Below are 26,061 nucleotides of genomic sequence, written 5' to 3' on the forward strand. Positions count from 1 at the left end.
CAATTTTAACTTATGGATCTGAGAGCTGGGTCAGAAGTAAAACACTTGACCAAAGACTAGAGACCGCAGATATGAGAGTCCTGAGAAAGATTAGAGGCGTGAACAGATGGCATCAATGGCAATATCATATTAAAAATGAGGATATTAGGAAAGAACTTGACATTGTCAGCATCCAGGAATGCGTTAGCAGAGCTAATCTCAGATGGTATGGTCACTTAAATAGAATGGGAGAGGAAAGATTAGCAAAACAAGTGTTCTCTGCCAGGTTGGCAGGAAAACGACCCAGAGGAAGACCAAGATATAGGTGGATTGATACGGTACAAAGTGCCTTAGACGATAGAAATATAAGATCTGATAATGTTGGAGTCTTGACAAGTAACAGACTGATTTGGAGGAAAATTGTAGATAGGAAGTTAGTGATGATGTAATTTTTTCATGTAGTACTGTCATATCCTGTACACCCCTTGAGGGTACATGGCAGGAATTTGATGATGATGATGATGAGAATAAAAATAGAGGTTATTTAACGATAATTGGTTTATATGCCCCAGAAGAAGGATCAGAAGATGATAATATTGAATTTTATAATCAGTTACAAAATATATATAATAAAAGAAATAAAAATGATTATGTAATATTAGCAGGAGACTTAAATGCAAGAATTCGAAACATGAAAATTAATAATAATATAGTTCAACCACAGAAGTGAGATCTGTCGTTAGCAGACTGCCAAGAAGAGTCAATTCATGTTGAAGGGGAGAATGAAATAAGGCGATTTACGAAAAAATTGGTCACCAACATGCGAAATCACATGCTCTATACATAAAATTTTCCAACTGTTATACAAGCAAAATAGTTACCACTTTAAAAACTAGAATGATCATAAAAGAGAAGTTAATTTTCCGACATGTAATAATATACACTCATCCCACAATATGGATTGATTACCATATTATCGGAATGGATTCTGCTTCTTTTGACATGCGCAGAAGTGTCGAAGGGTCTCGTATCTGTGGGAGTACTATATAGGAATATATGCAGAACATAACTCTAAACAGGAATGGTAAAAAATTGATCGACTTTGTAGTTTATAATAACCTTAAAATAATGAATTCTTTCTATAAAGACATATATAAATATACTTGGGCAGGAAGAGGATGGAAATCAATATGAGATTACTTTATCTTAAATGAAAAGACAGACAAAGTTCTCTTTGGAAGTTAGAGTTCACAGAGTATATGAAATAAGTAGTGACCACTTCCTCATTAAAATAAAATTAAGATTACCACCTAAATGGCTACAAAAAATAAGAACAGAAAGAAAATTTAAAAAATTATCATCATCATCAAATTCCTGCCATGTACCCTCAAGGGGTGTAGAGGATATGATAGTACTACATGAAAAAAATTACATCATTACTAACTTCTTATCTACAATTTTCCTCCAAATCAGTCTGTTACTTGTCAAGACTCCAACATTATCAGATCTTATATTTCTATTGTTTAAGGCACTTTGTACTGTATCAATCCACCTATATCTTGGGCTTCCTCTGGGTCGTTTTCCTGCCAACCTGGCAGAGATCGCTTGTTTTAATAATCTTTCTTCAGGCAAATATATAATTTTTTCAGGCAAATATATAAAACATGTCAGAGAAATACCTACTTAGATGAGTAATAGCATAAATTGTAGGATAACCTTCCACTGCCTTTAATTTTGGAACAAAAACTAATATGGCATGTTTTGAAATATGTAATCTCTGATACTTTCATGTGATCTGAAATTTTGTTCCCTGAAACTGGTGCATATATGCTGGGGGGGGGGGGGAAGCATATAACAATGTGCCAAATTATGAAGATATTTTTTAAAATAAAACAGTACACCATAAAAGAATTACTTTTTAATATTTTAGTCAGAAAGTACATGGGAATTAAAATATTTCCTATTAATCGAATCAGTTGGCCTAATTCAACCAAGAACTTGATAATGCATATTAGGTTAGACACACCAGCGTATTTACAGCAATTATATTTTTTTTTATAAATTTAGAAACTCAGCTGATTATGGTGAATTCATGTAACTAAACATTTAAAAAAATATGCATTTACAATAATATATTGTATTTACAACAGATAAATATTTTATAAATTCCACTACCACTATACATTGTATAAAAATATGTATAGAATAACAAATACATCAAGGATGCATCAAACAAGTCAGTTTAAACACTGCCCATCATTGTTTTATATGTTGTGAAGTTCTTATAAATAAGAATTGTTCTGCAGGAGTGCACAAATATTAATTATACTGTATGAAACCCTTTTAGCTTGTGCTTTCCTCACTTTCACACTGGTTGACTTCAGTTTGCTTGCATTATGAACATATTACACATTTCTATATGTATTTTAAGGAGACAAATTTTCACTTTGCAATTCTCCACTCTTAATTAAAGGTTTTAAATTCTGTTTTTCAGGACACATATCTCTATTGCATTGTCTAATGGGTGGTCTTTTAAGAAAACCTCCTTCATCAGAGTCTTCTGCAGAGACCGCTTTAGATGATACTTGATAAAGCACTTGTAGCCACTTCTTCTTATCATGCACATCATTAGCTTGAAGAGTATGAGCCTGTCCCAAGATTTCATCCACAAAAGATACACGAAAGATGTTTTTTGCTTTAAAAAAATTATATTTCTTAAATCTCAAAAAGACAGCATTAATACAGCAGCATTTCCATAAAATATAATACTGGCTAAAAAGGGGAGAATTTTAATAAAAATTTAGCATACGTCATATAAAATTTACTATATAAGGAATATTCTGAAGATTGTAAATATTTCAGACTTGTTGATAATGCGAATCCCACCTATGAAACATATAGTACCAATGAGTGTGCAAAGTGGTGGATAATCTGTAAATCTTGCTGTAAAGAGCAAACGTGCAAACTTTTTTTTAGGTCACTCAAGGCTGACTGTTATATTTTTCAGAGTGGTTTGATGGGATTGTGTGTTTTGGTATGCTCTGGAAACATTTTACCATAAGTTGGGTGGGAGAGGAGGAACTTACCACCACACAAAAGCAGATTCAAGAACTAATGAATCAGTCACACCACTGAGGAATACTCCAAATCATAACAATATGGTTGTTAGACGTCACCAGAAATTTGAAAGGTGCTAAATTTAATCAGATCAAATACATTACCTTACTCAAGCAATCCTTAGTTTGGTTTGGTAAGAATAACAGCCAAAGCAGCTTACCTCGTGGGTTGAGTTCATTAGGACTTTCAGTTGTATATGTTCTTTGGTCAGTGGATCTTTTTTCTGAGATGAATAAAACTCAATTTCTAGGAAGAAAAATCCTGTCACCTCTCAAACATGATGCTAATTATGTTTTCAGCATACTATCATATATCATAATACTATCACTCCAATATCTGGAGGTATCCACATCATCTGAATGGAATACTGTCTTAACTACATTAAATCCATATGATGACTAGTAACCAACACCGAAGTATTCAGTTATGTTCATGCAGCACTGTCTTTTCAGAAGCAGCTAGATACAATGAATATGTATAAATTTACTTTGATCTAGGATAGAGGTGTAGGGCTTTTTTTTTTTTTTTTTAATTAGATGGCTTGAAATCACAAGAGGCATTATCAGACCATATTTTGGATAATGGAATTACCCAAATTATTTTCATTATAATTTACATATGCAAAAGCAAACAAAGATGTGCTTTTATATTCATATTTTAATAAATCCTTCACATTTACCAAAATTAAAATATACATTTTAAAATTAAGATACAGCAAGTTAGATGATACTGACTCTCTGTTCTGAGGGGGGGGGGGGATTCAATGATCATAATAATTGGTAAAACTGCAAATAAGAAAAATTGGAGCAGTCAATTTTTGAATATTAGGTCAAAACCAGAAAGTTAGATATTTAACTCATTATAGAAAGATAAAACTGAGAAACAATTTTTAAATGGATTTGCTTATTTTATTTTTTATATTATTTAACGTGTGTGTTTTCAATAAACAATGATAGCAAATCATTAGGTAATTACACTCAAATGTTAAAAAAGAGCAAACTGTTGTCAACTCCCCCATCCCAACTGTATTCTGGGATGATGATTATTTAAATGTGAATGTAATAATAGCTTCTGTAAGGTGTTTTGAGAATGTGGTTATAAAACTTAGCTCTTCCATTAACTACAGTTTAATTTTATACAGTATATAGACATCCTGCACACAATACCATGTGTAGGCAAGTGGTTAAGGAGAAAGAAAGAAAGAATCTATTAATTTCTTGAAGTTTTGAAGGTCTGAGAGTTGTATTCATTGAAGAAAACAGTATGTGTGGAAATCTGTTCCAGAAAGCAGAGGTGGGTAGAATGAAGGAAGATGAATTACATTCGGTTTTGCTTACAGTCAACCAACACAATGTCAAGCATTATTTATGTGTGATTTGCATAATTCATGGATTTACACTTATCCACTCAGCTTTAGTAAGATAAAGATGAGAATTTCTCTCAAGTATAATTTACTTTCCATTCCAGTATGAGGGAAAAAATTCTACCTGAACCATCCAGTGAATACAGTCTTGTGATATTATACGTGTCTTTTAAAGCAGGATAGAATTATCCACTGTAGGACCAAAGTTATTATTACAGGGTAATAAAAATTAATGGAATATGAAACATATTGGATGGAAGCTAGATGATAAGGTTCTAGCCAGAAAAAATAACTGGGCTAGTAAAGGCAGTTAGAGGCACATCAGATAAGATGGTGAGGGATGGAAAGACAGACAAAAGAAGAAATAGAAAAAAACAACTATTTGTACCACTACATCTTATACCTAGTAAGGTTTATAATGGAATGAAATCTATCATTTTGAGGTACAGATGCAAAGATTCTTAACTTATGACTAGCAATGAGTGATGAACCTTTATTTTTTCATGGCAAAAAGAAGAAAAAAAAAATATATATATTTGTTATAGGCTAAGAGTTATATAATTTGGAGATCTCCTGCTCTAGAGACAAAACATGGAACTTTTTTAAACTACGGGCTGCAATAAGTAGGGTTGTGTTCTTACACTAGGTGATGAAATTCACCTAAAAAGACTCAGAAACATTCATATTCGTATTGGAATTCAAATTTCCTTTCTGTCAGTTAAAGAAATGATGCACTAGCCATTTGGCTAACAAAGCCACCATATATGTGACAGGCTAATTCCTATATTTGGAAAGTATTTTCTCCCATACTATACACTTTAATGTTTCTTGTATGAAATTTCTTGTAATCCATGAAAGGCTGTAAATATTGTATGTTACTACTACTGTGGATGATAACTAAGGGTTAGATAACACAGAAACTTGCTTTTAAAACCAAACAGAATTTTCTCAAGAATTTCAGGCCTCCAAAAAGCAGGGTTGTTGTCTCCTACTAAGCAATGAAATTCATCTCTTACCCTAAAGATATTCACAAACATCCATACACACTGTAAGATCTGAACCCATGTCCCACTGGTTAAAGAATGGGAAAGTGAGTAACATGTCTGTTTCCCTACTGAATTATTTAAGATGAAATGTTTTCGTTAACATTCCTGAAACAAACAACTGCTGCAGAAATATATACAGCCAGGCCTTGCATAATGCGAGTTCAATTAACATGTTTTTCAGTCACTGTGATTTGAAGAAAAAGTTTCTTCCTGGCCTCCTGAAATTACAAAAAAACTCAAACCTTTCAAAACGTCCCCCCCCCCAAGACACATCAATTACCAAAAAATACATAAAGCCAATAATTTCCCTCTAAGACCTATAGTAAATGCTACAGATTCCCTATAAATTAGCAAAACAGTGAACAAGCTTTCTTACCCCCTCACTGGTCATACCACTTCCAATATAAAAACTATCCATTTTAAAACTTCTGTTGAGAATTTAACATTAAATAATACAGATATTTTGGTTAGCTTCAATATCACCTTACTGTTCAACAACATTCCCGTAAATTACACCTTATCAGTTATAAAGTTTTCCCTCCTGATATTGCTGATATCTTTTCCTTTGCTATCCACTCTGGATATTTCTCTTGAAAACACAAAATTTATAAACAGACAGAGGGTACTTCTGTGGATTCTCTTCCCCCAACCCCACTGCCAATTTTTTTATGGAACATTTTGAAAAACAAGCTTGTGACTCAACCAATCTCAAACCTTCTATCTGGTTAAGGTATGTGAACAATGTGTTCTCCATTTTGCCTCATGGCCCAGGCACATTAGACTCTTTCCATTCTCACTTCAATAGTCTTTACCTTAGAATCCAGTTTACCATGGAAAAAGAAACTATTAATAGTTTAGCCTTTCTAGACACCTTAATAACATGCCTACCCACACAGGTTGATACATTCATAAACTTTCCCTCTCAACAATATAGTACCATTGAAACACTATATATAAAAAAAAAAAAATCCTTCCCCAATCCTCGACCTTCTCTACAGAAAAATTTCAGTTATGCTATTATATCCCCTATGTCTGAAGTGCTTCAACAAAAATAGCCAGCGTCTTAAAGAAATACAATCTCTGCACAGCTTTCAAGCTCCACCATTAAACGTATACAGTTATAAACGTGTAAACTTATACGTTACACTAAAGATCAGCTACCCCTCCCCCTTCTGTGTGTGACTGGAGTATACAAAGTACCCTGTTCCCGCAAGTCAGTCTACTATGGCCAGACAGGAAAATACATCTGCATTCATGTTTATGGTCAATTTGGCCTTGCAGACCATACTTTAGATTCTGCTCAGCTGGAAAAAAGACCACCATGCTCAACCAGCAAATTTAGAAGATTATTTTTGGAATCTGCAGAATTTCTCAGAAATCAGCCTAATTTAAATAAATATGGTTGCATAAAACTTCCCAAAATATGGGTTCAAGATCCCAGTTTACATCCTAGGCTGCCAACAGGTGCCTGCAGAGAGTGCCCCATCTACTTAGGACTAGGTCTTTCATCCACATGTTTCACTTAGTTTTGTGTTGTCTTTGTGTGTGTGTGTGCGCGTTACAAGTCTCATATTGTACTCCCTGATGTCTCAGTGACAGAGATGGAAGAATTAAATGTATTAATCCTTTCTCAGTACTGTTTCACTCCATTAAGCTTCTAACATGATTAGGGGAAAAATATATACCACTTTTTGCTTGACATGATGCAAATTTCCAGTCAATATGATTTTTTTTTTTTTAATTAAATATTTAATAAGCATTAGGCAAGCAATAAACAAGTGCTGGTCATGTTGCCTGCCTCTGTGTTCCATCACTTATCAAAAGAAGACGTGTTACTTATTGGTCTCTCTCTAATAACAGTGAAACTTGATGTCAGCTATCAGAAATTATATGATATAAAAAAGAAAACCAATATTGTTCAAATAACTGTGTTCAAATATTTCTATAACAAGTAGTTTCACTGTTGTGTATTTTCATTATCTATAACATGGTGTACAGTTGAAAGGTTATTCGGTTGTATACATTATATTGATAACTTTGTCAATCTGCATTGAAAAAGTTATCGGAATACTACTACTAGCTGGTCTCAGTTAACAAACACACACACACAGTGCAAAACAGAAATGTATTAATCAAATTTAATAATCAATAAGAAAAATTATAATTGGTCTGTGACTTTATGAATGTTCAGTTATATTCAGATGACTATCATGCATGGATTTATTTCTCAAATCAAAAATGTTAGCCCCCCCCCCCCCCCCACACACACACAAATAGTTTTGCAACACTTTCATAATGAAAACATTCCTGCTGACACTTCCTGGTTCCATTGTTTTTTCAGTACAAACTTTCAAAGGAAAAAAATCAATGGCATACTGACACAGTAAAAGCAATCCTAATTATGAAAATGTATTTCAAATAAAATTATGAATTTTAATTTTTAAATTCATAACAAGTACCCTAAAATTTATTCCTGAAGTCCTAGAAGTTTCTTGGATTTTGATGGTGTGGCAAAATTCATACTTTTTGGAAGAATTTTTTTTTTTTTTTTTTTTTTTTTCAATCTTGTCTTTTTTATGCATAGATTTGAGAATCTTTGTAATATTCCTTATGCCTTATGATTTATCAATTTTTACATAATTAGCTGCTGAAAACACACAGAATTACTTTACATTAAAATATCATAACAGACAAAGAAGGGTATCTTAGATGGCTAATTTTGTCCCAATTTGCATTAACAATTTTAGTAGACAAAATAATGAATTTTAGGTCAGTGAAAATAATTTTTTCATTACTTGAGGAAATTTCGACCCCTCCCCCCCGTCCATTTGATGTGTTCATGCTTTTTAAAATAGGCATCCCACCATTAATAGAACTTTCATTACTATAACATCCCTACTTTCCTTGATCCCAAACGACCCTTCTTTATATTGAAAGAAACTAGGTTCTTCATATTTGGAGATATATAAATATCTAAGTCTCGGAGAGATCACTGAAGATTTTTCTTCATTAAATCAGGTTGAGGATCACACAAACATGGAGATCACTTCTCACCATCAAATTCCTGACATGTACTCTCAAAGGGTGTACAGGATATGATAGTACTACATGAAAAATTTACATCATTACTAACTTCCTATGTACAATTTTCCTATAAATAAATCTGTTACTTGTCAAGACTCCAACATTATCAGATCTTACATTTCTATCTTCTAAGGCACTTTACGGTATCAATTCACCTATATCTTGGTCTTTTTCCTGCCAACCTGGCAGAGAATACTTGTTTTGCTAATTGTTCCTCTCTAATTCTGTTTAAGTGACCATACCACCTGAGATTAGCTCTGCTAATGCATTCCTGGATGCTGACAATGTCAAGTTCTTTCCTAATATCCTTGTTTTTAATATGATATTGCCATCTGTTCATGCCCCTAATCTTTCTCAAGATTCTCATATCTGCAGTCTCTAGTCTTTGGTCAAGTGTTTTACTTCTGACCCAGCTCTCAGATCCTTAAGTTAAAATTAGTTTGAACACTGTCTTGTATACAGCTAATTTAGTGTTTTGACTAATTTCTCTTATTCCATATAAATTTATTCAGTTGACTTCCTACCATACCATACCATACCTTTGTTGATTCTGTTGTCTATTTCCATATTTAATTTACCATCTTCACTAAAAATTATGCCTAAGTAACTGAAATGTTTTATTTGTTCTATAGGTTCTCCATTCACAATACAGTTGATATTTTCAATGCTTCTGCCTAATTTCATTGTCTTTATTGCTGACCTTCATACCACAGCTATTAAAACAGTTATTTAATTTAGTCAGGGAATCTTGCAGACTTGTAATGGATTTATTTAGAAGTATAACATCATCCACATAAAGCAAAGAGCTGACATTAACATCTCCAATTCTGATATCAGGTATAATACCACTTTCTTTCATAATGTGATTCATATAGAATGAATAACAGAGGGGATAATGTACATCCTTGTCTGATACCAGATTTAACATTAAACCATCTTCCTGTACTTCCTTCAATTCTAACTGCTGATTTACAACTGAAATAAAAACTAAGTATTGCTTGATATAATGAGATCACTTAACTGAAGATAATTATCCAGATCTCTTATGTGATAGCAGTAATTCAACCTTGACATCATCATCAATTTCCTGACATGTACCCTCAAGGGATGTACAGGATATGATAATACTACATGAAAAATTTACATCATCACTAACTTCCTATCTACAATTTTCCTCCAAATCAGTCTGTTACTTGTTAAGACTCCAACATCATTATCAGATCTAATATTTCTATCGTCTAAGTCACTTTGTATTGTATCAATCCACCTATATCTTGGTCTTCCTCTGGGTCGTTTTCCTGCCAACCCAGCAGAGAACACTTGTTTTGCTAATCTTTCCTCGCCCATTCTGTTTAAGTTACCATACCACCTGAGATTAGCTCTGCTAAAGCATTCCTGGATGCTGACAATGTCAAATTCTTTCCTAATATTCTTGTTTTTAATATGATATTGCCATTTATACCATCTGTTCACGCCTCTAATCTTTCTCAGGACTCTCATATCTGCGGTCTCTAGTCTTTGGTCAAGTGTTTTACTTCTGACTCAGCTCTCACATCCATAAGTTAAAACTGGTTTGAACACTGTCTTGTATACAGCTAATTTAGTGTTCTGACTAATTTCTGTCTTATTCCATATGAATTTATTCAATTGACTTCCTACCATACCAGCTTTGTTGATTCTGTTGTCTATTTCTATATTTAATTTACCATCTTCACTAAAAATCGTACCTAAGTAGCTGAAATGCTTTACTTGTTCCACGGGTCCTCTGTTGTTAAGTCGTTTCTCTCTAATTTCTTATTTTATATACTTCTTTAACCTCTATTATCTTTTCTTGTGTGTAGCCTAACTAGATTCCACCTAGGGATATTTCCTTTTCAAATACTGCAAATACTGGCAAATTTTTATTTATACTGCACCAGCAAGTATCCTATAACAGGAATTTATTCAAGTTCAGGGAAATATTCCTAGATTCATTGGCATACACTCTAACACACACTTAAATAGATATCGCTACTTTGCAGTCGTGACCAATGATCTATTACTTAAACATATATATATATCTAAAATTACTCCCGCTATGGTTCTAATTTTATAAGTGGTAATTTGATATCCTGTACGCAGGCATATGCAATAGAACATATTTATTGGAACTAAATAACAATTACAACTAAAATGAATCAAACTACTAAAACTTCTAAATCTCTTGCTAAGTTAAATCTCACGCTAAGATAATTAAACAATTCTAAATTAATCAAGTTCACCTAGACAGATCAAACTGTTAATCACACAGAACAATAGAAAGCAATGACAATATTACACTAAATTAAGATTCTATTATGCATGCTATTCATCGAGTAGCTTTCTCAGTTAAGGTTATCTACTTAACAAAATACACTTATTACTTCAGTCACATACAATTAGATTCATTCCTGACAATTCCTTTTCCAACAGAATTTGCTGTCTCAAATACGAAACCTTATCAAAGTTCTCTAAAGGATTGTCCACATTACTTAATCAAACACAAATTTCAATCTTCTATCACTTCCGTAACATATAACAAAGATCTCTATATTACCCAGTTCTTTCCGAAGATCTATTAACTACTATGTGTTGTTCTGGTCATCCTTCGATCGGCTATCTCAGTGCCTGGCTTTTGGCTACGTCGTCCTTTCTACTGCTGCCAGACTTGAACTAGTTTCTGCCATGACCGAGGCTATCTCTGCTCCTTTCTGATGGGACATCCAGTGACTGGCACGATTCTTCATAGGCTGATGATTCACGTACGGCTCCACGTGGAATCTTGTTCAGCATAATCAGGGAAAACGGCCTGCTGTCCGACATCACAGAACCCCGGCTTGCCCTTTCTCTGACCACCAGCCAAGAATCCTCGAGATGAAATCCGGAACAAAAAGCCTTGCAATATGGCGTGCATTGCCTTATATTCTGTGTTCTAGTGCCCTCTTTTTGCTGTATCCTTTTTTTTTTCGCACGACCCTTAGTTTTAATGCCCTTAAGATGATCCTTAATCTCCCTATTGCTGTTAGGTGCTGTCTTCAAGGAAAGCACGCTTATGTTATTTTCCGCTTACGCTGTAGCCTCCAGCGTTACGACCGATACATGCATTTCAGATGCGACCTTTGCACTGTTACTCATTACTGTCTGGCGATTTATGTTATTTTAGATAGCTTAATAGGAAACAATTTTAAGCCAATATTTCCTTTACATATAATCACTAATTTGACATAATTCTCTAGTTTTTCCATTTTGACTACAAATATTTCTAATACATTACACATATTAATGTACTTTCTCGTATACAACAAACAAGGTCTTATTACTTTCTGCTGGTGTGCAGGTATTATCTTAAATTAGTTAGAATTTTCATGTTAGATTCTGAATGAACAACTTCTTAGAAAATCCTCCATTCAGGATCTAACAAAGGTCCCCCCTTTAAGGAAAAAAAAGTTTTCTGTTTCATCAGAGAAACTTCTTTTTTATTCTTCCTTCAGTTCTCTGGGATTGACTTACACTCTGCCAGATACCAGCATAGTTAATCACCAGTATATTCTCACTTGTTTCACACACATCCCTGTCTGCAACACCTTCATCTGGTTGTCTCCTTCCTTCTGCATGGTCTAATATATCAGGGTTCTTTGAGACCAATGCTGAAAAGGCATCACTCTGTTCTGAATTTGTGAACTCTCTATGCACACCGTCTCCCTCAGTTGGTCTGGGCCTTCTCTCTCTCTGGTGTTTTACCCTTCCTCTCTTCCAAGCTCTATAGTTTTCTTCCTCCTTTTGAAACAAACTTCCCTATTAGCATAATTACAGGAGAAACTGTACTTAGATAGGAAATCATTTCCCAGGATTAATCCTAAATGAGGGGAAGAGTATTTTGGCAAAATTAAAAAACTGTGCCAAACGCACATGCCAAATGTGGGTAGGTTGATCTTCAGTCTTACAGACCTCGTAGCTTGGGTAGTTGAGGAGGATATTCCCAAAAGTTTAATGGGCTCTCTTAGAAACTTTATCCTCCCTTTTACATAGGGCTCTAATTCCCTGAAACAGTATTCTGATATGATCGAAGCCTGTGAACCAGTGTCAATTAACGCTCTAAGTTTTCTTCCGCATACCCTTCCTTCAACCGTCATCTCAAGGTGGTCTCTGATTCTTCCCCTCTTTTCTCCCCTCTTCTTGCTTACTGCAAACATGAGACTTAGCCTCTGAGAAATCTCTATTTGTTTTGCCTTGTCTGATGAAACAGTTTCTGAATATATGTCCCAGCTTGTTGCAGCTGTAACACCTTGGGGCTTCTCAATGGTATCCCCTTGCATTCTCTCCATCCGAGAACAAAGGAGGATTGCTTTTGCACTGTGCAGATAACTCTGTCAGTCTATTCATTATAGAGTCCATTTTGCTAAGTAGTGGTTCTTGCATCCTTTCAACCTCCCTACGAATTAAGATAGTAGTTCTTTCATCTTGGGAGTGAAAATTCTCTGTATTTTCCATAGAGCCTGACTGTAGTCGGTTAAGCACCATATCAAGATGTTCCATTACCAGCTGTTGCAATCTCTCAACCTCCTGCTTAATTATGGAATGGATTTCGTCTTGATCGGGAATGCCTGTTGTGATCTGACAAACTGACTTAGCTCTACTATCCTCACTCCATTTTTGTGCTTTCTGTTGCTCACCCTTTTCCTTATCTCCTTTTGTAGTGCTTATGTCTCTACCATTATCTTTTTCTTCCTTAATTACCCTGACATGCACAGAAGCAGCTGCGGGACTAATGTCTCCTAGCAACTGTTCTTGTTCTGTTACAGCCTTGTAGCATTCAGCTAAATTGGATATGCCTTTTCCAAAGGCTGTCTCTCTCAACTCCTATCTCAGGCCTATTTGGAAATGTTGGAAGACTGCCCGGTCTAGGTGACGCTTGTCTTCATTGGGGATGTCAAAGGTATTTGAGAGAGAGAGTAGTCTGTTGTAAAAATCAGATACCTTCTCCCTATCCCCTTGTATCATCTTTTGCAACTTCCAAAGGTTTGGCCCTACATTTTTCACTCTGGAAAATTGTGAGATTAAGATCTCTCTAAATTTTCCGTAATCCCGAGTTTCTTTCAGGATTGGCAATGATTGAAAGTAAGTCTTGGCCTTCTCTACCAACTTGCTGCGTAACAGCACAAGAAGTTGGAAGTCAGACCATCTGCCAATCCTTCTTAGTTCTTCTACAAAATCGAAAAACGTGACCATGTCATCGGTCTCTTCCCCAGAGAATTGTGGAATTACTTGCTGGGGATTTATTATTCAGAAAAATTCCGAATCGTCCAATTCAGAACTGGTCGGATGAGACATACCTGCAATCAGCTTACAATTTACTAAATTTAACCTTTTCTCAAATTTTACAATTCCAATAACTGCCGGACTGCCTGATGCGAGTTCAAGACCAACTTACAGTGCTTTAGGATTTATTCAATTAAATTTTAGGAGCCCTAAACACATCCTGTCGACTGCTGTGCCATTGTTAATGTCGTCGTTTCTCTCTAATTTCTTATTTTATATACTTCTTTAACCTCTATTATCTTTTCTTGAGTGTAGCCTAACTAGATTCCATCTACGGATATTTCCTTTTCAAATACTGGCTGGCACAGTATAAATACAAATTTGCCAGTATTTGAAAATGAAATATCCCTAGGTGGAATCTAGTTAGACTACACACAAGAAAAGATAATAGAGGTTAAAGAAGTATATAAAATAATAAATTAGAGAGAAACAACGACGTTAACACCGTTCACAATGCAGTTTACAATTTCAACGATTCTACCTATTTTCATTGTCTTTGTCTTTTTAATGCTGACCCTCATACCATATCTATTACAACAGATATGATGTGATGAAATTTCAATTTAGTCAGGGAATCTTGCAAACTTGTAGCAGATTTATTTAGAAGTATAACATCGTCCGCATAAAACAAAGAGCTGACATTAACATCTGCAATTCTGATATCATGTTTAATACCACTTTCCTTCATAATGTGATCCATATAGATAATGTACATCCTTGTCTCACACCAGATGTAACATTAAACCATCTTCCTGTACTTCCTTCAATTCTAACTGCTGACTTACAACTCGAATAAAACGAAGTATTGCTTGATATAATTTCCCATTGACACCATATAACTGTAGTGTATTGAATAGCTTCTCTCTTGGCACCTTGTCATATGCCTTTTCCAGATCGACAAAATTTAAATACAGATCTTTGTTATATTCCCATGCTTTCTCAACTATTTGTCGTAAAGTGAAAATTTGATCCTGACTGCCTCTATTTGGCCTGAATCCAGCTTGTTCTTCATCAAGCTTTTCTTCCACAATTCTTTTCAACCGTTTCTCAAGTATACTAGCATAAATCTTACCAGGAACACTCAGTAGTGAAATACCTCTGTAATTCTCACATTCAGTTTTATTTCCCTTTTTATAAATGGTTACTATGAGAGCACTACTCCAATCATCGGGAATTCGTCCCTCTGTCTAGGCCTTTTGAACTATGCAGTGCGGTCACTGTAAGACTTTTATACCACCATACTTCAGCATTTCTGGTCGAATATCATCTTCTCCTGCTGTCTTTCCACATTTCAAGCATTTGATAGCTTTTTTTCTCCTTTAAGTATGGATATGTATTCCTGACTGTATGTCGGTTGAGTGTTTTTTACCACTGTGATATCACTGCTTGTTTTATTTAGCAATTTTTCGAAGTAATTATTCCATACTTCAAGGATATCTTTTTCTCCCGTTTTCATGTCACCTTTATCATCTCTAAATCCTTTTACAGCACACAACATAACCTGGACAAGATATATATATAACCTGGACAGGTAATAATAATAATTATTATTATTATTACCTGACATCTCCAAGAAGCCCAATGACTCATCAAGGAAGAGCACTTACTCTACAATTCTCTGTCTCCAGCACTCAATGAACCGCAACTATCATCATCTACACCAAGGCAACCTTCCGACCACCACCATCACAGACAATCACAAACATCCATGCCCCCAGTGAGATACGAAACCGCAGCCTTTTGGCTGGAGAGTGGATACACTAACCACTCAGCCAACTAGGCCAGCAATTAAGCTCGAAGGAGAACGATAACAATTAAAAATACTAAGTGAATTTCAAGAAATTAACTTTGAGGTTATAAAAAGAGAATCAGGAATTATTGACTGAAAAACATAGCTTAATGAAATCAATACTAATTCAAAACAGGTAACACAGGATGGCATCGTGCATATATTTAATGATTTGATTAATTACAAGAAATAAATTTCATAATACATCTAATAACTCGTAATCTTGCTTACTGGATGCTTAATCATGAAAAAGTTCCATGTTTCATCTCTAGAATATAATTTCTGAATCTACAAAAAATATATATATATATAATCATACAAAAATATTTTGAGAAAATTTATAGAAAAGAGCAAAGCTAATAATAATGACAAATATCTGTAGGATTTCTTCTCAAGGCATGGACTGGTTATTACTAACACCATGTTCCAACATAAAAACGTGCACAAATTCACATGGAGAGAAGAGGCAAGGAATAAAAAAAAGTCTCAATGTTATTGTTGATAGTGATGTTTTTTATCGTTGACAAATAACAGACTGATTTGGAGGAAAATTGTAGATAGGAAGTTAGTAATGATGTAAATTTTTCATGTAGTACTATCATAACCTGTACACCCCCTTGAGGGAACATGGCAGGAATTTGATGATGATATATATAATTTCATATATATATATATATATATATATAAATGAAACAATCAGTGACAGCACAGTGGTAAAAAGCACTGACCATGCATGCAATCAGGAATACATATCCTATGTTCTCCCCAGGTCCTTTTGAATGGGCAAACCACCTGGCTGGTTTTACTGACCACCCGGCTAATTAATGTTGTGAATTGACATGGCTAAATAATGCGCAAGAATGGAAAAATAATTTAAGACATTTTTTAATTAATAATGATGAGAAATCGAACCGGTGAGTCTCAATACTCGTGAGATAAGCTCACTTTCTTGCATTGCAAGCCAATCGCGAGAACTTCGGATATTCACTTTGATGCACACCAATCCGTACGGGGAAGAAGACAAAAATTGGAATCTCGAATACAACAGTATCAGTTGCAAAGAAGATCTTTTACGAAAGAGACATAATTTTGATGTTTGAAAGAAATAAATTGTGAAAATTGAATGAATTCGTATCGAAAGCAAAAATCGATGTTAAAAATTTACATTTATTTTTATTAATAATGGTTTTTGTCCAAAGATCGAGAGTGAAGTATTTAATATTTTATTTTGTAAAAGAAAATAGGCCTGTGCATCAAATATAGTTGTGATCTCAGGGAATTCTTGAGGACTATAATGTGAATCTTGAGTGATACCAATTCCCATTCCTAGTAATTAATACTTATAAATAGTAAAATTGTGACATAACGTGCGTTATGTCACAATTTTCAGGTATTACTGTCAGTGCACAATTCAGTGATTTGTTCTGATTAATTTAATAACAATGATATTTTTGTATTTATTAAATTACCCCATAACGAGTAAAAAGTCAAGTCATAAAACCACACTCAAGTTATTTTAAGAAAGATGAAACCGATAAGCATAGTAGCGAAGAACCAAACCAACAACAGAATAGTCAATTTCCGCAGAGTCTCTTTCAATGTAAAATGTGCATCTAAACATCGCTTATCGGGTATTAACAGCGAGTGGTTTAAAAAATTCCATTGGTTAGTGGTGAAAGATAATGCAATTTACATGTATGAAATATAGAAAGAGACGACCCACAAACAAAGGAAGTGACTTGAGTAACTATGCCATGCACAGGACTTCGGAAAAAAAGCTTGGTTGACCATGAACAAATAAAGTTACACACACTGATTCTTGTTCAGAATACTAAAAGAAACTGGAATACGGCAAATGGAAAAATCAATTTCAATTTTGAATAACTTGCAGAGAGATGCTTTTCTGTGAGCTGTATGATCTATGTATTAGTTTTGCAAAAAATGAGTTACCACATACTACATTATTCGAAAAATTGCTTGAGCATTGCAAGGCTATGGGCTTTTCCTACTTAGAACATCTTAACTTTGGTAAAAATGCACATTATACCTCAGAAAGAATAATGCAAGAATTAATTTATATTTTACCATCAGAAATTAGATCTGAAATACTGAAAAATATACATTCTGCAGATTATTTCAGTGTTTTATATGATGAAATTACAGACATCTCAGTTTTAAAACATCTGATTGTGTATATTAAATATGTTTGTCAACTTAGAAAAGAGGTCAGGGTTAGTTTTGTATCAGCTTGCAATATTATTGATGGCAAAGCTGAGACTATAACTAACAAAGTAATTGAAACCCTCGACAGTCTAGGCTTAAAAACTTGTAATCTGGTGGGTCTAGTATCTGAATAGAGAAGTTGTCATGATTGGAAAGCAAAAGGAAGTTGCAAAACTGCTCAAAGATAAAACAGATGGACTCATGGTCAACTGTCATTATGTAAACCACCAACTGGCTCTTGCTAGTGCCCAAGCAGCTGCTAAGTGCCTTATTTAGTCATGTTTAATGATATCTTAAGGCAATTGTTTTTCTTCTTCCAAAATTCCTCAGTCAGGATGGCCGATTTAACCCAAATCCAAAATATACTGAACAGTTCTCAGATTAAACTTAAAATGGCTAGTGACACTAGATCGCTGTCTCATGATTCTGCAATACAGTCACTAAGAGAATGCATAGTGAGTGTTATAACTGCATTGGAAAGAGAGACCACAGAACGAAATGATATCACAGCTGAAGGTATAAGTAAATATATCAGAACATACAATTTCGTAGCATCACTAATGATGCTTTCAGATGTGTTACTGCATTTATATAACTTGTCTAGATCATGGCAAAGGCAACATGATGACTTAACTGAAATAGAGTCAATCTTAGAATCCAGAAAACTATCCATCATAGAATTGAAAGACACTCCTGGAAGTCATTTTCAGAATCTTCATCAGCATCTTTCAGGTGAATGGCCTGACCTTCACACTAAATATTCAGATCCTAATGTTATTATATTTAAGACTACAACATATGATAAATACATAGGCACAGTTATTGAACACCGAGAAGCAAGATTTCCAGACATGCCAATCATTTCCTGCTTTTCAAGACTTTTAAATGCAGAAAGTCATGATCAAATGTGAGGCTTCTGAGATTCTTTATTATTATTATTCTGGAAATGGAAGTCCTGCAGTTTTAAACTATGAAAGTACCTAATTAGAATGGGCAGTTGCATCAAAAATGATTAATGGACAGTCATACAAAAATCTAGATCCAAGAGAAATACTGCTGAAATTAGCAACAACATCTGAGCTCAAAGAGTCTTTTCCAAATTTAGGAAAACTAGCTGCTGTTGGACTGGCCATACCTGTGAGCACAGCTGAATGTGAAAGGGGTTTCTCTGCATTAAAAAGGATAAAATCTGTATGAGGAATTGCATCAGTCAGAACACTTTAAATAATCTGATGCTGATTTCACTGGAGATCCAACAGATTTTAATTACGTAAAAGCTGCTGACAACTGGGCTTCTAAGAATGTATAGAAATTTAAGCTCTGAGAATTACAAGGGTTTATATTACTTAATGAGAAAATAAGAAAAATCCAGTCTTGTTTGTTATAATTACTATATAAAATATTATCCTTGTTTGAAGTAATTTCTAATAAAATTACTATTTTAATTTTTTATGAAAAAGGGTCTTTTTTTAACTCATTCAAAATTTTTGTATGTCCGGCTAATGCTATATTCCATCCGGCTGATAAAAATTTCTGGGGGAGAACACTGCATATCCATACTGAAGTAGAAAAAACCATCAAACGCCTGAAATGTGGAAAGGCAGCTGGAGTAGATGATATTCGATCAGAAATGCTATAGAGGTATAAAACTCTTACAGTGGCTGCACTACATAGTTCAGAAGGCCTAGACAGAGGGACAAATTCCAAACGATAGGCATAAAGCTCTCATAGTACCTATATATAAAAAGGGAAATAAAACTGCATGTGAGAATTACACAGGTATTTCTCTACTGAATGTTCCTGGTAAGATTTATGCAAGTATACTTGAGAAATGGTTGAGAAGGATTGTGGAAGAGAAACTTGGTGAAGAACAAGCTGGATTCATGCCAAATATGTGGGCAAATATCAGAATGGTGAACTGGACAATGAGACCCATTTGTGCCTATGGTCCCACAGAAGGCTCTACTAAGGTAGAAGTGGAGGAATTTTTTGAGGCTCTAGAGAAAGCTACTGACACAATGAAAAAGGAAAAGTTGGTCCATGTTGGGGATCTAAATAAATAGCAGAGTAGGAAGTGATTGTCAGACATACAAAAATGTTTTGGGAAAATTTGGAGAAAAGAGCAAAGCTAATAATAATGGCAAATACCTGTTGGATTTCTGCTCCGGACATGGATTGGTTATTACTAACACCATGTTCCAACATAAAAATGTGCACAAATTCACATGGAGAGAAGAGGCAAGGAATAAGAAAAGTCTCATTAACTATGTTATTGTTGATAGTTTTGTTTATTCCTTGGTGCAGAACACCAGAGTGTAGAGAGGATTTGAAATTGGAAGCGATGACTATCTAGTCTTGAGCAGGATAAAATTGAATTTCATATTGAAAAGAATCACATGTAAGAAAGTTTTAAAGCAAATAAAAGTTGAGCAGCTCTCAGATGTCAAGTGTAGACTAAAAGACACAAAGATTATTGAAGAAAAAATGAAAGAGTTTGAGAACAACAACCAAACCATGAAGAAAACCCTGATTGATTCAGCCAGAGAGGCATGTGGTGAGGTTGTCTGCAAGGATAGAAAAATCAAAATTCCATGGCAGACACAGGAAGTTAAAGAGGCAGTGAAGGAAAAGAAGAAAGCATATCAAAAGTTCCTGGCAAATAAGTCAGCTTGTGCTCTTAGAGAATACAGAGACAAATGCAAGAATGCTAAACACTGTGTAAAACTAGCTAAACAAAAGTCATGGGAGGACTTTGGCAAGAACATAGAAAATAAATATCAAGAAGGTGGTAAGATATTCTGGAGGTTGTTGAAGAAGCTTAGAAATGGAGGAAAGAGTGCTGTAAAAGGAGTTAGAGATGATAAAGGTGATATGAAAACAGGAGAAAAAGATATCCTTGAAGAATGGAGTAATTACTTTGAAAAATTGCTAAATGAAACAAGTAGTGATAGCACAGTGGTAAAAAACACTCAACAGGTATACAGTCAGGAATACATATCCATACTTGAAGTAGAAAAAGCCATCAAAGGCTTGAAATGTAGAAATGATATTCGACCAGAAATGCTGAAGTATGGTGGTATAAAAGTCTTACAGTGGGTGCACTGCATAGTTCAGAAGGCTCTGTATTACTCCTGTATATCAGAATGATATACAGGAGCAATACAAAGGGATGAATTCCTGATGTTTGTAGTAGAGCTCTAATAGTACCCATATATAAAAAGGGAAATAAAACTGAATGTGAGAATTACAGAGGTATTTCCTTACTGAGTGTTCCAGGCAAGATTTATGCCAGTATACTTGAGAAATGGTTGAAAAGAATTGTGGAAGAAAAGCTTGGTGAAGAACAAGCTGGATTGAGATTAAATAGAGGCTGTCAGGATCAGATCTTCACTTTACGACAAATAGTTGAGAAAGCATGGCAATATAACAAAGATCTATTTAAATTTTGTGGATCTTAAAAAGGCATATGACAAGGTGCCAAGAGAGAAGCTATTCAATGTGTTACAGTTATATGGTGTCAATGGGGCATTATATCAAACAATACTTAGTCTGTATTGAGTTGTAAGTCAGCAGTTAGAATTGATGGAAGATCGTTTAATGTTAAATCTGGTGTGATACAAGGATATACATTATCCCCTATGTTTTTCATTATCTATATGGATCACATTATGATGGAAAGTGGTATTAAACATAATATCAAAATTGGAGATGTTAATGTCAGCTCTTTGCTTTATGCGGAAGATGTTAAACGCTACAAGTCTGCAAGATTCGTTGACTAAATTGAATAACTGTTGTAATAGATTTGGTATGAAGGTCAGCAATAAAAAGACAAAGACAATGAAAATAGGCAGAATCACTGAAAATGTCTACTGTGTTGTGAATGGAGAACCTGTGGAACAAGTAAAACATTTCAGCTAATTAGGCACGATTTTTAGTGAAGATGGTAAATTAAATATGGAAATAGACAACAGAATCAACAAAGCTGGTACTGTAGGATGTCAATTGAATAAATTCACATGGAATAAGAGAGAAATTAGTAGGAACACTAAATTAGCTGCATACAAGATAGTGTTCAATCCAATTTTAACTTATGGATCTGAGAGCTGAGTCAGATGTAAAACACTTGACCAAAGACTAGAGACCGCAGATATGAGAGTCCTGAGAAAGATTAGATACGTGAACAGATGGCATCAATGGCAATATCATATTAAAAATGAGGATATTAGGTAAGAACATGACATTGTCAGCATCCAGGAATGCATTAGCAGAGCTAATCTCAGGTGATATGGTCACTCGAACAGAATGGGCGAGGAAAGATTAGCAAATAAATTTAGTTTAATCCTTTATCCAAGTGTGAGCAAACAAAGTTTGCGCCTGAAAGTATGTTCAGGACTGGGGTAGGTGGTACAACACAGGGCAACTCGATGCAAAGCTACTAGCACTCATATCTCAGTATCTCCCATAATGCAAAACACATCTCCTTGCAGATATGTCTAATGTTATGCATTAAGGAAAGGGCCACAAACCAGACTAGTTTCGACCTTTATTGAGGTCTCTTCAGTGGGAGCCAGGTCCAAGTGGAGATACCAGGCAGAAGCATTAGCAGGTCATCTCTACCTATAGGAGTTGCCAAATGGTGTGCCACCCTTTTTTAATAAATTACTCTGGATTTAGAGAAAGATGTCGAAAGTTTATTTTTCACTTGGTTAGAGTATAATAAATTTAGTTTAACCCTTTATCCAAGTGTGAGCAAACAAAGTTTGCGCCTGAAAGTATCTTCAGGACTTGGGTAAGGTGGTACAACACCAGGGCACTCCTTGCAAAGGTGGAGCAAGCTACCAGCAGTGTTGTACCACCTTACCCCAGTCCTGAAGATACTTTCAGGCGCAAACTTTGTTTGCTCACACTTGGATAAAGAATTAAACTAAATTTATTATACTCTAACCAAGTGAAAAATAACCTTTCAAAGATTAGCAAAACAAGTGTTCTCTGCCTGGTTGGCAGGAAAATGACACAGAGGAAGACCAAGATATACGTGGATTGATACAGTACAAAGTGACTTAGACGATCGAAATATTAGATCTGATAATAATGTTGGAGTCTTGACAAGTAACAGACTGATTTGGAGGAAAATTGTAGATAGGAAGTTAGTAATGAGGTAAATTTTTCATGAAGTACTATCATATGCTGTACACCTCTTGAGGGTACATGTCAGGAATTTGATGATGATGATGATAAAAAAATAAACTAAGTAACTAAATAAACTAAAAAATAAAAAGTTGCTATATAAACTGTGTGTGTGAAGTTGGTTCTTGTTGGGGATTTAGATCCCCAATAAGGACCAACTTTTCCTTTATCAGTGTGTCAGTTGCTTGCTCTAAAGTCTCAAAAAATTCCTCCACTTCTATCTTAGTAGAACCTTCTGTGGGACCATAGGCACAAATAAGTCTCATTGTCCAGTTCCCCATTCTCATATTTGCCCACATCACTCTACTTGAGTCTGCCTGCCATTCAAGATTAGCCTCGTATTTAGTGTTGAATACTATGGCTACTCCTTCTTTTCCTTGATTGTCATTTCCTGAATATAACATTTTGTATTTATTGTTCAGAAAGATCTCACCAGGTTTTGTCTTTTTTTGTTTCAGTCACACCTATTATGTCGATCTGGTACTTATCTAATTCCTCAGCTAGCTCCATTTCTTTGCCATTCATGATTGTTATGTTGATAGTACCGATCTTTAACTCTGGTGATGTTGAGTTGGTGTGTGTGTGTTTTCAGATTTGTTTCAGTAGCTGACTTTTCGCTGTTGGCCCTGGTTCCCAGGCGAAAACAATGAGGGCCTTGTTTAACCGGGAGACGCCCCAGCTGGCATGAAATTTTGTCATGTTGTACCATCATTTTGTATTTTGGTTTAAGCCAATAAGAATACAATTTGGTTGGGTAAATCCCAAATTGCCAGCCCATCCTCGTTCAGTATCCAGGTAGATACCTGACAGGGTGCACCACAAGAAAGTGAGGATTGGACATTACGTCAGAAGCCATGATCGGTTCTCCACATTCCTTTAAAGGTTATGTGGAGGTCTCCTCTCAGTTATACAGGAGCACTTCCCTAGGGAAATTCCTCTGCAATTCTAACATTCAAGCTTTACTCTCTTTTTTTACAGATAGGAACTATGAGAGCTCTACTCTAATCATCTGGAATTTGAGTCATTCCAGTTATCTTTATTACACAAATTGTTGCTAAATATAGTACAACTATAAATATCTATGTACTGTATTTAGTGATGTAATAAAACCACTTGTTTTTGTTTCTACAGTCTAGTCTCAGTTAGGGATTTTCTCCCCTTTTTTTTTACGTTTCTTTTCATGCTATAGGAACATTTTCATTCCAGTTATCAAAAAGAACAGTTGTAGTGAGTTAAAATTCATCTTTTCCAGAATAAAAATGAATCCTTCTATGTATTGTAAGAAGTAGACTACATCCTTTGATCTCCAACAAAACACTAGAATATGCAAGATATGAAGGGGGGGGGGGGGGAATGAAAAGTTTTGATAAACACCTAGAACAAAATTGATATTATAGCAACTGATATAACCAGAAGAAAGAACATATTTTAAAACCCTTTAAAACCTGATGTTTCACCAAATTGTAATAATTTGTTCTTTTAGGATATATAAGAAGAGTTGCTTTAACGATGTCACCGAGAATATGGATAAAATACATCACTCCTCTACAGTTCGTATCCATCATATATTTCAATGTAATATCAATGGTATTACAATTTTAATATGCACGTGTCATGGCCAGTTAATTTCAGTTTTGTTCTAAGTGTTTATCAGAACTTTTCAGCCCCCCCCCCATATCTATTATTTCATAAAAAAAAAAAAAAAAGAGCTGCTAACAAAAAGAAAAAGAAGTTACAAATGTAGAGATTTTGTGAAAGGGTGGATGATACCAAGGCTAAGAAGAAAATTCTTAGAAAAAAAGTGAAATATAAATAAAAGAGAAATAAATACACTGCTTCATCAATCCACATGTATTCTTGATGAAAATTATCAGTTCATTTTTTTATACCTTCCCTATAGTTATTTATTGAGTAATATATACAACCAGTGTTTATTATTTGTTAGTTATTTATATTCATAAATAATTCTCTTTCTATCTCAAAGTTTTTTTTTTTTTTAATATCTGATCGACAGATGAAAAGCCACAAGACTTATTAAGCACATTAGTGCTGTGTGGGCAAGATTAAAAAAAAAGAAAAAAAGAAAAGAAAAATCTGTTTACATTTTGTTTGAAAAGCTGACGGCTGTATTCTTTGGGGAAGGCAAAGTGGGGAAGATGGTTCCAAAGAACATAATCAGATAGTGGAATGAAAGTGGAGGAAATAATAGTGGCCAATTCAGCAAAGCACTGTCCATGAAAGTAACTGTAGAAAAGGCATAAGGCAGAAATTGAATGCCTGTGAAGGAAGGATTGAAGTGGATAAGTGAAAGAGGAGGGGGTCATTAATTAGCTTAGCTGGACTGCCCTCTTCTGAACAGAATCAAGCAATCTTGGAGAGGATTTTGGTGGACTACCCCCAAATATCTGAGAAATATTCCATGGTTAGGTGGATTTGGGATTTTTATAGAGTAGCAGCTGAAAGTGTGAAGTAGCCTTGTGCAAAAAAAGTACACCAAGATTTTTGGCTACTGCAGAATCTATAGTTGAAATGTGTTTGTCTCAGGAAACATCAGAGGTATAGGTCAGACAAAAAGGGAAATCTGATTGTGTTTGAATATGTCAGTATTACTGGAGGTAAAAAAAAAAAAAAAAAGGGGGGGGGGGGGGAAGAATGCAAGCTCTTTCTTGCATGAGATGTTTTGCTGGCATTGAAGTCTGACATGAATGTTTGCATTTATGATGGGTATTTCTTCTACTTTCTCATCTATCAGATGGCCAGTTGAGTTCCATATGAAATCTTTGCCACCTGGCTCTGTTTTTGGCCATTTCTGTCATCTCTCTGAAACTTAATAATCGTGACCTTTTTTTCAAAGACTGTAACCAAGTTCTTTTTGGTCTGCCTCGTGATCATCTTCCTCCAATGATTCCATTCAAAAACTATATCTGGTCATCTCT

At 34.8% G+C, this 26,061-nt stretch overlaps 1 protein-coding gene across 2 annotated transcripts in view; it reads right to left on the reverse strand.

The window, feature by feature from the left end:
- Positions 1-1,884: 1,884 nt before the first annotated feature.
- LOC150109200 (rho guanine nucleotide exchange factor 3-like) overlaps positions 1,885-26,061 on the reverse strand; it is a 235,143-nt gene continuing 210,966 nt past the window's right edge. For both annotated transcript variants that reach the window (XM_090406217.1, XM_090406208.1), the window contains one exon: positions 1,885-2,674. In XM_090406217.1, coding sequence (XP_090262343.1) covers positions 2,406-2,674 — 269 coding nt within the window. In that variant the 3' untranslated portion in view covers positions 1,885-2,405. The remainder of the gene's footprint in view (positions 2,675-26,061) is intronic.

The sequence above is a fragment of the Typopeltis vanoorti genome, chromosome 2 (assembly GCF_054136105.1).
Source record: "Typopeltis vanoorti isolate ZY-2024b chromosome 2, IOZ_Tvanoo_1.0, whole genome shotgun sequence".
In the NCBI taxonomy this organism is placed as follows: Eukaryota; Metazoa; Arthropoda; class Arachnida; order Uropygi; family Thelyphonidae; genus Typopeltis; species Typopeltis vanoorti.